General features: G+C 41.6%; 2 protein-coding genes across 2 annotated transcripts; both read left to right on the plus strand.

Annotated features, from left to right (window-relative positions):
* The first annotated feature begins 149 nt into the window (after positions 1 to 149).
* LOC133027139 (ADP-ribosyl cyclase/cyclic ADP-ribose hydrolase 1-like) lies at positions 150 to 5,039 on the plus strand. Its single transcript, XM_061094165.1, has 8 exons — positions 150 to 479; positions 1,634 to 1,760; positions 1,873 to 2,008; positions 2,840 to 2,922; positions 3,459 to 3,532; positions 3,808 to 3,894; positions 4,023 to 4,106; positions 4,392 to 5,039. Exons 1-8 carry the CDS (start codon positions 280 to 282, stop codon positions 4,447 to 4,449), a joined length of 849 nt encoding a protein of 282 aa, XP_060950148.1. The 5' UTR covers positions 150 to 279; the 3' UTR covers positions 4,450 to 5,039.
* A 2,897-nt stretch (positions 5,040 to 7,936) lies between these two features.
* LOC133027265 (ADP-ribosyl cyclase/cyclic ADP-ribose hydrolase 1-like) lies at positions 7,937 to 10,831 on the plus strand. The gene is made up of 8 exons (XM_061094296.1): positions 7,937 to 8,070; positions 8,519 to 8,645; positions 8,767 to 8,902; positions 9,353 to 9,435; positions 9,918 to 9,991; positions 10,194 to 10,280; positions 10,405 to 10,488; positions 10,774 to 10,831. Exons 1-8 carry the CDS (start codon positions 7,937 to 7,939, stop codon positions 10,829 to 10,831), a joined length of 783 nt encoding a protein of 260 aa, XP_060950279.1.
* The last annotated feature ends 2,880 nt before the right edge of the window (positions 10,832 to 13,711 follow it).

The raw sequence follows: 13,711 nt of genomic DNA on the forward strand, positions 1-13,711 counted from the left end.
ACATGGAGAGTTACAAGCCTGGAACCAACCGACCAGCCAACTTCCATCTGAATCTGATGCAAACTGCCTGAGTTAAACCACAGTTACAGTCAAACCAAAGATCCCAACACACCCTCCAGCTCCTCTCCCTCCGAAGACGCTTGGAGCTGTGCTGTGCCACGTGCCCGCGCACGGACGCGCACGGGGTCTATCCATAAATAGACGAGCGAGCACGAGCGAAGTTCACTTGTCAACAAACCTGCAGCGGATCTGTAAGATCTGAGCTTCTGGAAACCCACGATGGAGTCTCTGGAGTCTCTGGATCCCGGAGACGTCCCGCGTCCCGAGAAGAGACGCAGCCGGAGAACATGCGTGATTCTAGGCGTCGTGGCCGGCGTCCTGCTGCTGTGCGTCACCGTGGCTGTGGTTATGGTGACAGTTCCTCACAAACCAGAGCGACTCGAAGCAACTTTCATCAGCAGGTGTGAGCTGTTCCAAGGGTGAGTGTTTCATTTTCTACTTTATTTTCCTGCAGGTTAACACGTTCATTAAAGATCTAGTTCCTATTTGTAATAATAATAATAATTGTGTTATTCTTCTTCTTCTTAATAATATTATTATTAATAATAATAATAATTATTATTATTATTATAATTATTATTAATAATAATAATAATAATAATTATTATTATTAATATTATTATAAATAATAATAATAAATAATCATATTAATATCATTATATTATTTACGTATTCCTCTAGAATACGTACATTTTCACCACTTTCTAACTTTCTGCAAATTTTGGTAAGAATTTTAAACCCGTAAGACCAGATGTGTATCTTCCTTTAGGTATGCGCACTTGCAAGGTTTTAGCACTGCACTTGTTGTTTGAGACACATTCAATTTCAAAATAAACCAGAATTGCTCAACCCTGGAAGGTACCAACTATAAAATACAATTTCTAAAATTTCTAGGGCTGCAAAGAAGCACTGGGCGGACCCGAGCACATGCATTTTGAAGCGTTGCATGCTTTTTGCCTGAAAAAAATAAATAATGACTGAGGAAATATTGACACATAGGGCTGTTCAGGCTTTGACTCTGATCATGAGACAGAAGTTTGGTGGTGATAGGACAATGCACAGTGGAGTTATGACAACATCGTCTCCTTTGGCGAAGGATGAACCTTCGCCGTACCTCAATGTTTACACGGTTTGAGGAAATGCCCCAATTCTGAGAGAGAGAGAGACGTAACCTTTGCAAGACAAAGATTCCTTTGAATTATGACCACTGTCACTGCAGGAGTGGAGTTGTTTGTTTACGGCTCAGCATCAGAGGATTCATGGTCCATGTATGTCCACGTTACAGTGGAAGACAGTCAATACCTTGATATAAATGTTAATGTACCTTAAAAATAAATAGAGGAACTCAATGTAAATCTCTGCACAGTTTCAGATTCTCTATTTGTGTCATGCTGACACTGCAGCTTTGTCTATTACATTATATGACAGTTACTTCTATCAATAATTGATTGCTTCTGCGAGTGTTCCCTGGACATGCAGAGTCCTAGTTACACATACGATGCACTAAAACAGAAGGTGAGGTCGTACTCTTGATCCACATCCCTGAGCCAAAGCGCTGTCATTTCATTCTCAGGTACGACTGCCAGAAGTTATGGTCTGCATTCCAACAAGCCTACGTGGGCAAGGACCCCTGTAAGGTTCCCATGGAATCCTACGATCCTCTCATTGCCGCAGCCCCCTTCAAACCAGCATGCAACAGAGTAAACATCAATCCTCACCTCAACTAGTCTGACCAGACGTCTTCTTTCACAATCTGTTTAATAGTTGGATGTTAATATTCTTTTTCTGGGGGGGGGGGATTTGGGAGTTTAGATGATGTTCTGGAGCAAAACAAAAGACCTGGTCCAGGAGTTCACTGAGAAGCGCGGATGTTTCCTCACCCTGGAGGAGACGGTTCTGGGATTTGTCCTGGACGGTCTGACTTGGTGCGGGAAGGAGGGCAGCAGCGGTGAGAACCCTCTGAAAAACTCCCAAGTGTTTACTTAGGTGTTTAGAAAGAAAATTGATGAATCTAGATGTGGTATTTTTCACCATTTAGGCAAAAAGCATTGCACCTCCTTTGTGTGTGTGTGCTACATAAGAACATGGTGATTAACACTGACGTCTTTCTGAGGCCGGAGGTGTTATTTGCAACGCCGACAGTTACTTTCACATAATTTTAAAGCAAGTCACGTCAAGTTTTTGATGTGTCTGATTGCTCAGTATATATCTCACAGGAAGCTTTAATGCACCTCAATGGTAATAATTGCAGTGTACGACACACACTTAAAGAAAGAAATCCTGTCAGACCACCATTTTCCTTGTGTTTTCAATATAAGGGGCAAAAACAAAACTTATAGTTCCATTATGTCAGATTCACGCCTACAGAGCCGGTTATAGAAGTTTGGCTTATGTCCAGTAGAAGGTGTAAATAACTCTTTTGGCTGTTTAACTCCATTCACTCCAATTCATTGAGGACGAGCTCGTGACTGCCTTCTAGTGGAATTTGCGGCCACTTTCAGTACAACAATAAACAAGTGAACAGGTCGTCCAAAGACGGGTCCTGATCTGCACGTAGCTGCTAGTGTTTATTGGGACGTTTTGGGAAATGTTGCTGTATTAGATTGGGTTCATCAGACACAATCTTTGGAAGGGCGGGTTGAGCTCTCCTTTCATGCACAAAGGTTTTAGCGTTTACATTTTTTTTTGTGATTACCTACCTTTTTTTCTGTTTCAGTGTGAGAACCAGTAACCAGCCACAACGACACCAATAAAGATTTGAACATCTGTGTTTTTGCAGAAACCTTCACGAGCGGCTGCCCCGGTTGGGGGGAATGCGAGAACAACCCGGTCGGCTCCTTCTGGAAAAGAGCCTCGGCTGCTGTAAGTTACTGACAGGTGTTCACCCCCAATCTTAACTACACGTGTGCAACAGGAGGTGAATCTCTCCCGTGTGGTTATGATGGAGAGGAGACAAGAAAAGGTCGCTCGGCCCGGTTCCCTCTGAATGGGCCTTTGTGTCGGTCTCCATGGAGCCACATAGCGGAGCTCTCTCCTGAGCGAGCAGCAGAAACCCACACAGTCACAGGAGCCCTGACAGACTCACATTAGCAGTCGCACAGCGGCCGAACAGATGACGTGAGAATAATCTGACCTTACACTGCTTTTTAAACATCGAGGGGGGGTTTGTCCTACAGATCCTAAAAGGGATAGATCACCCAAAAATGAAAATTCACTCATTATCTACTCACCACCATGATGGAGGGGTTTCAGTCTCAGGGGTAAACAGTTTTTCAGCCAAATCTGATATCTAAATCCAAGGAGGTTGTGTTTTCACAGTTATGCATGTAGATTGATATCGGTCGGCGGCGGCATCCGACTACAGGACGGTGATTTTAACGTGTTGTTCGTGTGTGCAGTTTGCAGATGTTGCCTGTGGTGACGTCAGCGCGGTGCTAAACGGATCCATCGAGACGCCGTTCAGCCCCAAGAGGTAAAACTCTGCTCCTCCCGTTTTCACGCCTCTTCTTTAATGTTCATGCAGCATTTTGAAATCTAAGATGGCAGCAATTTTATTCATGTCTGGCACAGTGGCAGCAACAACATCTCAATACTCTTGCAGCTCAAACTATCTTTTCCAAAAAATCAAGTTTAAATGAACCTGAAGCGCAATTCATTCATGGTTTAGAATCAGACATTCTGTGTAATATTTTGAATTCTCAAAAGTTTCTCCTCCTTTAAATTATGCTCTTTTGTTTTTGCTGTCAGTATCTTTGGCAGCATCGAACTCAAGATGTTTAACTCCACCAAAGTGAGAAGCCTGAACATTGTTCTTGTCTCACAGGAGAACGCCGTGTAAGACTAAGTCAAGTTCTTTGTTCATTCTTGATGTCATAATTATATTAGTTAGAAAACAAATATTGAGATGGACTTGAACTGGTACTGTGAAAACTGACCCTGTTTTCTGTTTAATTTATCTTCAGGTCGAACTGCACGAATGCATCCTTTAAGGATTTACAGAGAGAGCTGGATGCGGGAATTAAATACAACTGCAAAGAAATGGCTGAGTAAGTAACAGTGATAATAGAAAACAACATAAAGTGCTTCACATTAAAGCAGTTCAAACATTATTAAACAAGAAAAACAAGAAAATTGAACATAAACAACAGGTTGAGACTAAATTCCAAGGGATGAATCAGCCAGCAGGTCAAATACTTCAGTATATTTAATAAATTAAACAGATTTAGGACAGAGGACGTTGAGCTTGTGTGCAGGAGACAAGGTGATCACATGTTTTCTTTTCTTTTCTCACACTGTATCTTGACTTTTGTTCTTCTGCCTCTGGTTTTTAGATCTAAATTCAATGAGTGCAGCCCTGATCCAGAGAAACCGTGCGGCCCCTGCTGGTGAAAATGTCCAATGACAAGAGAAAACAAAAACCTGCTGTAAATCTACAGTTTGTCAAAATGTGCCTTTTAAATGTATTTAGTATGTGAAATTGTGTGTTTAACATAAAATGTCATCAATAGATTTTTAAACTATGACAAAACATATTTTATATTATATATTCTGATATATACTTATACTGAAAAGATTCAAGGTGTGATGAGGAGTTTTTATAGCCAGTTTAAACGACTTGTCATCGAGGGTAAAGTACCACTGCTGAATGGTAAATTAATGTTTTATATAATGCTTCTCTTGTGATTGATAACCACAAGCTGCTCCGTCCTCTTTATCTTTAACTTACAATCTCAGGTGCTATCGTCATTTCCTGTAACTTTTTTATAGTAAAACCCATCAGAGGGATGATGCACAGCCTGTGCTCGCACTGTATTTACCCCGATCAGCTAACGTTTTTTTATTACTGTTATTAATCCAAAACACGTTTTCTAGAAACTTGGGGGAGGATGAGTCAAGTAAAAATTCAGATTTTTCTTCTATCTAAATGTGAAATGGGTAATTTTGTGTAATTTTCACCAATTTCCAATGGAATAATTAAAGTATCTAGATGAAAATAAATATGATCTCTGATTGTGTATTATTTGACTGTCCAAATGACAGAGTTTCTATTGTGAATGACAGTAAATTGGACTTTTAGCAGAAACAAGTGGAGACAATTGTGAAAAATGACCAGAAAGGTGTTTCTTCTTCTCTCAGACCACACAACTTAAAACTGTTGTATTTATATATATTATTCATTGAGAGGTTGAGATGTTTCCCACAGCAAACATTCCTTAGTCGACCGTGTAAGTTGTACTCTGCTGAACAGTTTTTGTTTCGTCTTTCTGGTTCACATGAAACTCAGACCTGCTGCTTGAGAATGAGTTCAGGTTCCTGTAAACTCACCAAACCACTAAACCACAGACCAGAAGTGAGAGCTTATATTGATAAGGCCACAGCTCAGTTCAAACTGAACCGAAGGTGGGTGTGTAGTGACACAGGCAGGAAGTCACGAAGCCGAGGCAAAGCAGAACTTTCTCTTTCCTTTCTGGTGACTTGCTGCATGTGTCACACGTTACCGTGAAGCAGGCAGCGTTGGTGCCAGGGTTGCCAACTTGGTGACTTTGTCGCCAAATTCTAGCGACTTTCACAATCCTCATGGCGACTTTTTTTGTCAAAAGCTACTAGCGACAAATCTAGCGACTTTCTCTGGTGTTTTGGAGACTGATGTGAAAGCACGTATCATTCTGCAGTTACTGTCCTCAACGAGCAGCGGATGCTGTCGTGAGCCCCTCCGCCGTCCCAGAGCACTCACAGGCGGTCAGTCTCCCAGTAGCCTCAGTCTCCCAGTAGCCTCAGTCTCCCAGTAGCCTCAGTCTCCCAGTAGCCTTGCAAAGCAGTCCCAGCTGCAGTCAGAGCAGAGAAGAGAGCCACCTTCATACTGCAAATAAATTGGGCGTGCGCAAAGCCGCAGCTGATCCTGCCCTGGCTTACAGAGCCAGATGTAAGTGTGCTTCTGCGTTTTCAGGGGCCCGCAAGCGTAAGAGCCCTCCCGGGCCCCTTACGTGCTTACATATCCCTTCTTACGTGCGTCGCCACATTTTTCTAACGAGACGGCAAAGCTCCGCAAGCGTCACGGAGCCGGCAAGGCTGTGATTGGTCTGCTAACTGCATCATTCCCTGAGTCGCATTTCCGGTTCATGCCCGATAATACCGGCAGAAACCACGGAAGATTTAGAAGAACGAATATGGACCAAATAGAAGAGCACTTGGCAGAAGAGATCCGAAACTATGACCACTAGTATAACCCGTCACTGACTGGCGGATTTTTCCGCCAGAAAAAGGCTCTGAAGAGCCGCCGTGGCAATGTATATAAATCGCTCCTCTTTGTGCCACACACGAAGAAGAGCCGACTTCGAAGTCTGAAGTGACCTAAACCAGGGCAGGAAGAGGAAAAGTTCAAACCCAAATGTTCTTAAAACCAACTAAAAGTATTGCAACAAGTGAGCTGCATGTCTTTGGACTGTGGGAGAAAGCAGGAGTACCTTGAGATTTCTGTCTTTTCAGTGGGCGGATAGAAAGGCGCTATACAGATGGATGGATGAATGAATGAATGAATGAATGGATGGATCAAGACAGGGGTCACCTGGACATAAAGCCTCAGCATGAACATACTCATGTGTCAAATATTGTTCGGTTGTAGACTTATCCAATGTTTTTGTTGTTTTTTGGGGATGACGGGGAAGATCACAACTGTGTTAATGAACTTCAAGTCCAGTGTTCACCACAACCTGACCTTTCTGAAGAACCTCTTTCTAACTCTGACTTTACTCTGTATGTAGATGGGTCCTCTTCACATGACCTTGTCTCTGGTGCTAACTCTTTTTCTGTTTGTTCAGATAACGATGTTCTCCTCTCGAGTTCTCTTCCTCATCACCTCTCAGCCCAGACAGCACGGAAGTATGCAAATTGGCTTCTGGTAAAACACTCACAGTCTACACTGACTTCAGATAAGCATTCGGTGTAGCTCATGATTTTGATACCCTTTGACAAAATAGAAACTTTCTCTTTCAAACCACAGGCTGTCACACTCACATCTGACGTGTCACTTCCTGTGTTTCATACACAGACAGTATGGATTACTTCTGAGAAGTCCTCCTCTTTCTCTGCAGGACAGTCCATAGTTGCTCCTCCTGAGATCTTGCTATAGAAGACCTCTGGTGCTATGTTCCGAACTGGTGTGTGGTATGGTCCTGACAACAATCCCTGTTTGCCAAAAACATTTCTTCCCACATTATCTTAAGTTAGCTCACTGTAAAGATCATACATCTAAAATGGGGATGTAACCTATGATCACAGAACATTGGTTTACGAAAGGTTTCTCCACCTTTACTCAAAAATGCTGTCAGGCATGCATGCGTAATCTGCGGCACACACAATGTTGGCAATGTTTTCGTTAGTGATCATATTTGTATATGATAAAAAGGGAGGAGTGTAATGCAAAATTTCACTGATCAATGCCTTACTATTGTGAAGAACGTCTTACTACTGGTTTGACTGTTTTCTCTGCTCTTAGCTGATACAACGTCAATGTCTTCCAAATCCTGTTGACTGTTATGTGCGAAACTGTGTGCTCTTTTTGTAACAGTGATGCCAGACCGCAAACGGTGCTGTCTGCTTTCTGTTTCCTGTTTATCACATTGTTTAAAAAACCTTCCTTTTTAACACCTCATGGTTGCACTCTGAGCCATGCTGCCGGCTGTGTAACCCTCTGCAGAGCTAATAATTAAAACTCTAAGGCAACTTCTCATTATTTCAAATCTCATGATAAATTTCCACGACATCACAACACACCCTCCACCTCCTCACCCTCCGAAGAAGCGTGGCGCTGCGCCAACGTTGCAAAGGGTCCGGGAACGGATCCTGCAGCGGATCTGCGCAGCTTCTGGAACCCACGATGTGCAGCCGGAGAACATGGCTGATTCTCGGCGGCGTCGGCGTCCTGCTGCTCAGCGTCATCATCCCCGTGGCTGTGAAGATGACACTCCCACTCAAAAGAACTTTCATTACCAGGTGTGAGGATTACCAGGGGTGAGTGTTTCATTTTTTACTTTTAATATAATGTGGAAAAAAAAGTAAAGTCTCAGAATGAACTTAATTCATGAGGAGCCCAGGTAAACAACTTAATTAATGAGCTAGGTCCTACTTATATTATATTATTATATTATATAGAAGTAGTGGAAGACAATCAATACCTAAATATAAATGTTAACGTACCTTAAAAATAAATATAAGAGCTCAATGTAAATCTCTGCACTGCAGCTCTCTGAGTCGGGGATGATCGAGTTCCAGGCTGAGCTTAAGTCTTCAACTTTGTCTATTACATCCTGGCGGTTACTTCTATCAATAATTGATTGCTTCTGCAAGTGTTCCCTGGACATGCAGAGTCCTAGTTACACATACGATGCACTAAAACAGAAGGTGAGGTCGTACTCTTGACCCACATCCCTGAGCCAAAGCGGTGTCATTTCATTCTCAGGTACGACTGCCAAAAGTTATGGTCTGCATTCCAACAAGCCTACGTGGGCAAGGACCCCTGTAAGGTTCCCATGGAAGCCTACGACGCTGTCATCGCTGCAGCCCCCTTCAAACCGGAATGCAGCAATGTAAACATGGATTCTCTCCTTACCCAGTCTGAGCAGACGTCTTCTTTCATAATGAAGAATAATCTGTTTCGTTGGATGTTAATATTCTTCTTTTGGGGGGGGGGGGCATTTGGGAGTTTAGATGATGTTTTGGAGCAAAACAAAAGACCTGGTCCAGGATTTCATTAAGAAGCGCGAATGTATCCTCACCCTGGAGAAGACGGTGCTGGGATTTGTCCTGGACGGTCTGATATGGTGCGGGAAGGAGGGCAGCAGCGGTGAGAACCTTAACTCCATTCACTCCAATTCATCAAGGATTAACTCATGACTGCCCTCTAGTGGAATTTCGGCCACTTTCAGTACAACAGGATAACCAGGAAGTAAACGGGTCGTCCAAAGACGGGTCCTGAAGCTGCTGTAGCTGCTAGCGTTTATAAGGAGATGTTGGGAAATGTTGCTGTTTTCGATTGGGTTCCTCAGACACAATCTTGGAAGGGCGGGTTGAGCTCAGATTAACCATCACTCAAACTTTCAGCCAGACAGAAAGAATAATCCCGAAGCATCTCAAGTTTCTGAGAATAAACGTACAAAACACGTTTCATTCATCAACATGCACAAAGGTTTAAGCATTACATTTTTTGGGGGGTAATTTCCTACGTTAACTTTTTTTCTGTTTCAGTGTGAGAACCAGTAACCAGCAACACATTTGAACGTCTGTGTTTTTGTAGAAACGTCCACGAGCGGCTGCCCCAGTTGGAGGGTCTGCGAGAACAACCCGGTCGGCTCATTCTGGAGAAGAGCCTCGACTGCTGTAAGTTACCGACAGGAGTTCACCCACAGTCTTAACTACACGTGTGGTTATGATGGAGAGGAGACAAGAAACGGCCGGTTCCCTCATCAATGGAGCTTTGTGTCGGTCTCCATGGAGCCACTGCTCGCTCTCTCCTGAGCGAGCAGCAGAAACTCACACAGTCACAGGAGCCCTGACACACTCACATTAGCAGTCGCACAGCGGCCAAACAGATGACGTGAGAATAATCTGACCTTACACTGCTTTTTAAACATCGAGGAGGGGTTTGTCCTACAGATCCTAAAGGGGATAGTTCACCCAAAAGTGTTTCAGTCACAGGGATTAACAGTGTTTCAGCTAAATCCAATATCCAAATCCAAGGAGGCTGTGTTTTCACAGTTACTTCATTTGAGTCTGGAAAAAACATGCATGTAGATTGATATCGATTGGCGGCGGCATCCGACTACAGGACGGTGATTTTAACGTGTTGGTCGTGTGTGTAGTTCGCAGATTTTGCCTGTGGTGACGTCACAGCGGTGCTAAGTGGAGACATCAAGAAGCCGTTTGACCCCGACAGGTAAAACTCTGCTCCTCCCGTGTTGTGATCTTTTCCAAAAAATCAAGTTTGAGAACCCAAAATGAAAATCCTGGAAGGTCAAGAGGATAGTGAGCGCTCTCTGCTGGATCACAAGTCAAACTACATCAGACATTCTGTATAATGTTTTGAATTCTTAAAGTCTCTCCTCCTCTAAATTGTGCACTTTTATTTTTGCTGTCAGTGTCTTTGGCAGCATCGAACTCAAAAGGTTCAAGTCCCCTAGAGTGAGAAGCCTGAAGATCGTTCTGGTCTCACGGAAGAATGCTGAGTAAGACTTAGACAAGTTCTTTGTTCATTCTTGATGTGATAATTATATTAGTTAACAAACATGCAGACAGATTTGAACTGATACTGTGAAAACTGACCCTGTTTTCTGTTTCATTTATCTTCAGGTCGAACTGTATGAATCCATCTTTTCAGGATTTACAGAAAGAGCTGGATGCGGGAATTGCATACAGCTGTACAGAAATGACTGAGTAAGTAATAGCAATAAAATAAAACAACACAAAGTGCTTCACATTAAACCAATTAAAACATGATCCAACAAGAAAAACAATAAAACTGAACGTAAACATCAGGTTAAGACTAATTTAAAAGGGATGAATCAGCCAGCAGGTCAAATACTTCAGTGTATTTAATAAATGAAACAGATTTAGGACAGAGGACGTTGTGCTTGTGTGCAGGAGACAAGGTGATCACATGTTTTCTTTTCTTTTCTCAGACTGTATCTTGACTTTTGTTCTTCTGCCTCTTGTTTTAAGATCTAAGTTCAATGAGTGCAGCTCTGATCCAAAGAAACCGTGCGGCCCCTGCTGGTGAAAATGTGACAAGAGAAAACAAAGAAAACAAAAACCTGCTGTAAATCTACAGTTTGTTTTTCGTGAATCAAAATGTGCCTTATAAATGTATTTAGTATATATTGGGCTGGTTTGAAATAATGGGAAATTATGTGTTTAACATAAAGTATTGTTGATGGATTTTTTAAACTATGACAAAACAACTTTTACAATTTGAAATGAAAAGATTCAGAGTGTGATAAGGAGTTTTGTAGCAAGTTTGAACAACTTGCTACATTTCACAATAATGTCATCATGGCGTTACAATGTTTTTTTTTGTATCTCTAATGTTAGTGGTTTCAAAACTTAACCATAGTAATAAACTATATGACCTCATTTTCTGACTTTATAGAGACCAAGATCCAGTAATAACATTTTTTTTATCTGAATGCTTTTTTTAACTATGCATGACATAATTTTCTGACGTCACTGATTACCCGATAGAGAATCATTTTCTCATCAAAACAAACCATAGATCTTTTATTTGTACCACTATCTTGGAAAAAGGACCTTTAACCTTTGACCTTTATCCAATCAGCCAAGAAAGGTTATTTATAATATATAATATAATATTCACTCCACGTTTGGTGATAAAGTGTTAATATGTTTCCGAGTTATTTTATACAAACACACACACACGAGGGGAAAGATTGTCTATGCAAAGTTGTGTGACATTGTGGTACAAACTAAATACACTTTTTTCTGTGTTATTCTGACTTTGGTCAAAGTGTGACAAAAAAGAAACAACTGCATGAAACCTGAATGTGAACGTGCCTGATAGAGAACGAGAGTCTCTCACCTGACAAGCCGTCATTTATTCTACCTCTCACTGCCATCTGACCATCACACCTTTCACCAAATGTCCTTCCATCAGTCAACACTGGTTTCTTACACTAGATAAGTTTCCGAGCAGCTCTGATTGGTCGTTTACAATAGTGGCAGCAGATAAAAAAACTGCCATATTGACATGCTCTGGAGTCTGCCATGTTGAAAGTGTCCGAGTCAATAACAAATCTTTAACGTTTTTTCATTTCTGTTCAGTTCTTTCTGATTCATCGCTGTGCTGGGGTCATATTGTTTCCAGATTAAAGTCTTTGTCTGGTGCAGCTCCACCTGTCACGTTTACATCAGTCTTTAGGATCAGATTCACCTTGAGACTTTAGTTTTTATGTGTTTTTAATAAAATGCTCCTGGTTCTGACTCAGGATTTTTGTCTTCATTACTTTTATTTAATGTTTATTTCCCTTCCTATGGTCTTAAAAATCTTTAAATAAAATGTTGAATAAAATGTGAAATTACTTTATTTGTGTGCAATAATAATGGAGAGATTTAAATGATCTTTGATGAGTAAGATAACAGATGATGAAGTTATGTGACAACTTTTATCAAAAGTCATGAATTGAAAATGGACAAATTCTGGCACAACATATTTAAAAAAGCAACAATTGTAAGTTCCCAGAAGTCGGTTTATTTTTGGTTTGTTGGTTCGTCAGCAAGATTAATCAAAAGGACGTTTTTCTAGAAACTTGGGGGAGGATAAGTCAAGAAAGAATTCAGATTTTTCTTCTTTTCTAAATGTGAAATGGGTAATTTTGTGTAATTTTCACCAATTTCCAACGGATTAATTAAAGTATCTTGTTGAAAAAAGAACTCTGATCTCTGATTGTGTGTTATTTGACTCTCCAAATGACAGAGTTTCTATTGTGAATGAGAGTAAATTGAGCTTTTAGCAGAAACAAAAGGAGACAATCGTGAAAAATAACCACAGAGGTGTTTCTTCTTCTCTCAGACCACACAACTAAAAACTGTTGAATTATTCATCGAGAGGTTGAGATGTTTCCCACAGCAAACATTACTCAGTCGACCGTCTAAGTTTTATTTCTGCTGAGCAGTTTTTGTTTCGTCTTTCTGGTTCACATGAAACTCAGACCTGCTGCCTAAGAATGAACTAAGGTTCAAACCACTAAACCGCAGAGCAGAAGAGAAAGCTTTTTATTTTGTAGGTGTAAGGCCACAGAGAGACGTATCTGTTTTGTGTGTGAACCGAAGGCGGGTGTGTGGTGACACAGGCAGGAAGTAACGGAGACGAGGCAAAGCAGAACCTTCTCTTTCCTTTCTGGTGACTTGCTGCATGTGTCACACGTTACCGTAAAGCAGGCAGCGTCGGTGCTGGGAAGACGCATTCGGGGTTCTCGGTCCACAGGTGTTGCATGAACAAGGCTTTCTGTAAAACCACGACTTGGGCTAATGTGAGAAACAACGAGATGTCGGTAAACGCCGTCACAGTTTGAGTCACTGTGGAGACGAGAAGTCGTTTCAGGGTCTGTGGAGGAAAACGTGAAAAACTCAAGAGCAGTTTTTAAAACACACGAGTAAAAAATACAACAGTATAGAACAGAATAGAACTTTATCGTCCGTCTAAGTTGAAAAGTGTCTTTGACTTTTCAATGAACAAACAACAACATGAGAACTGGGATTCGTAAAATCAAGCGACAACATACAAACGGCAACAATTTGTAAATCAGGGTTGTATTGTATATGAATCCTAATTAATAAAGAAAATGTAGTTGTCAGAAGGACTCTGTAGCGCCTCCTGTAGGCTGAAATTGGCTGAGGATATAATGGGGGCTATCTGACAGGATACTCTTCCCTTCTTCCCCTGTCTCTCAGGAAAGAATTCGGCTCACGGGCCGTTGGGGGTTTACCGACTATTTGTCTTGACATGGACACAACTCTGGAAAGTTTGTTCTTGGCCTCTTGCAGCTGAAGTGACCGAAACCAGACAGGAAGAGGAAAAGTTTTAACCCAAATGTTCTTAAATCTAACTAAAAGTTTTGCAACCAGTGAGCTGCATGTCAGTGGA

This window comes from Limanda limanda, chromosome 20 (assembly GCF_963576545.1).
Source record: "Limanda limanda chromosome 20, fLimLim1.1, whole genome shotgun sequence".
Classification (NCBI taxonomy): domain Eukaryota; kingdom Metazoa; phylum Chordata; class Actinopteri; order Pleuronectiformes; family Pleuronectidae; genus Limanda; species Limanda limanda.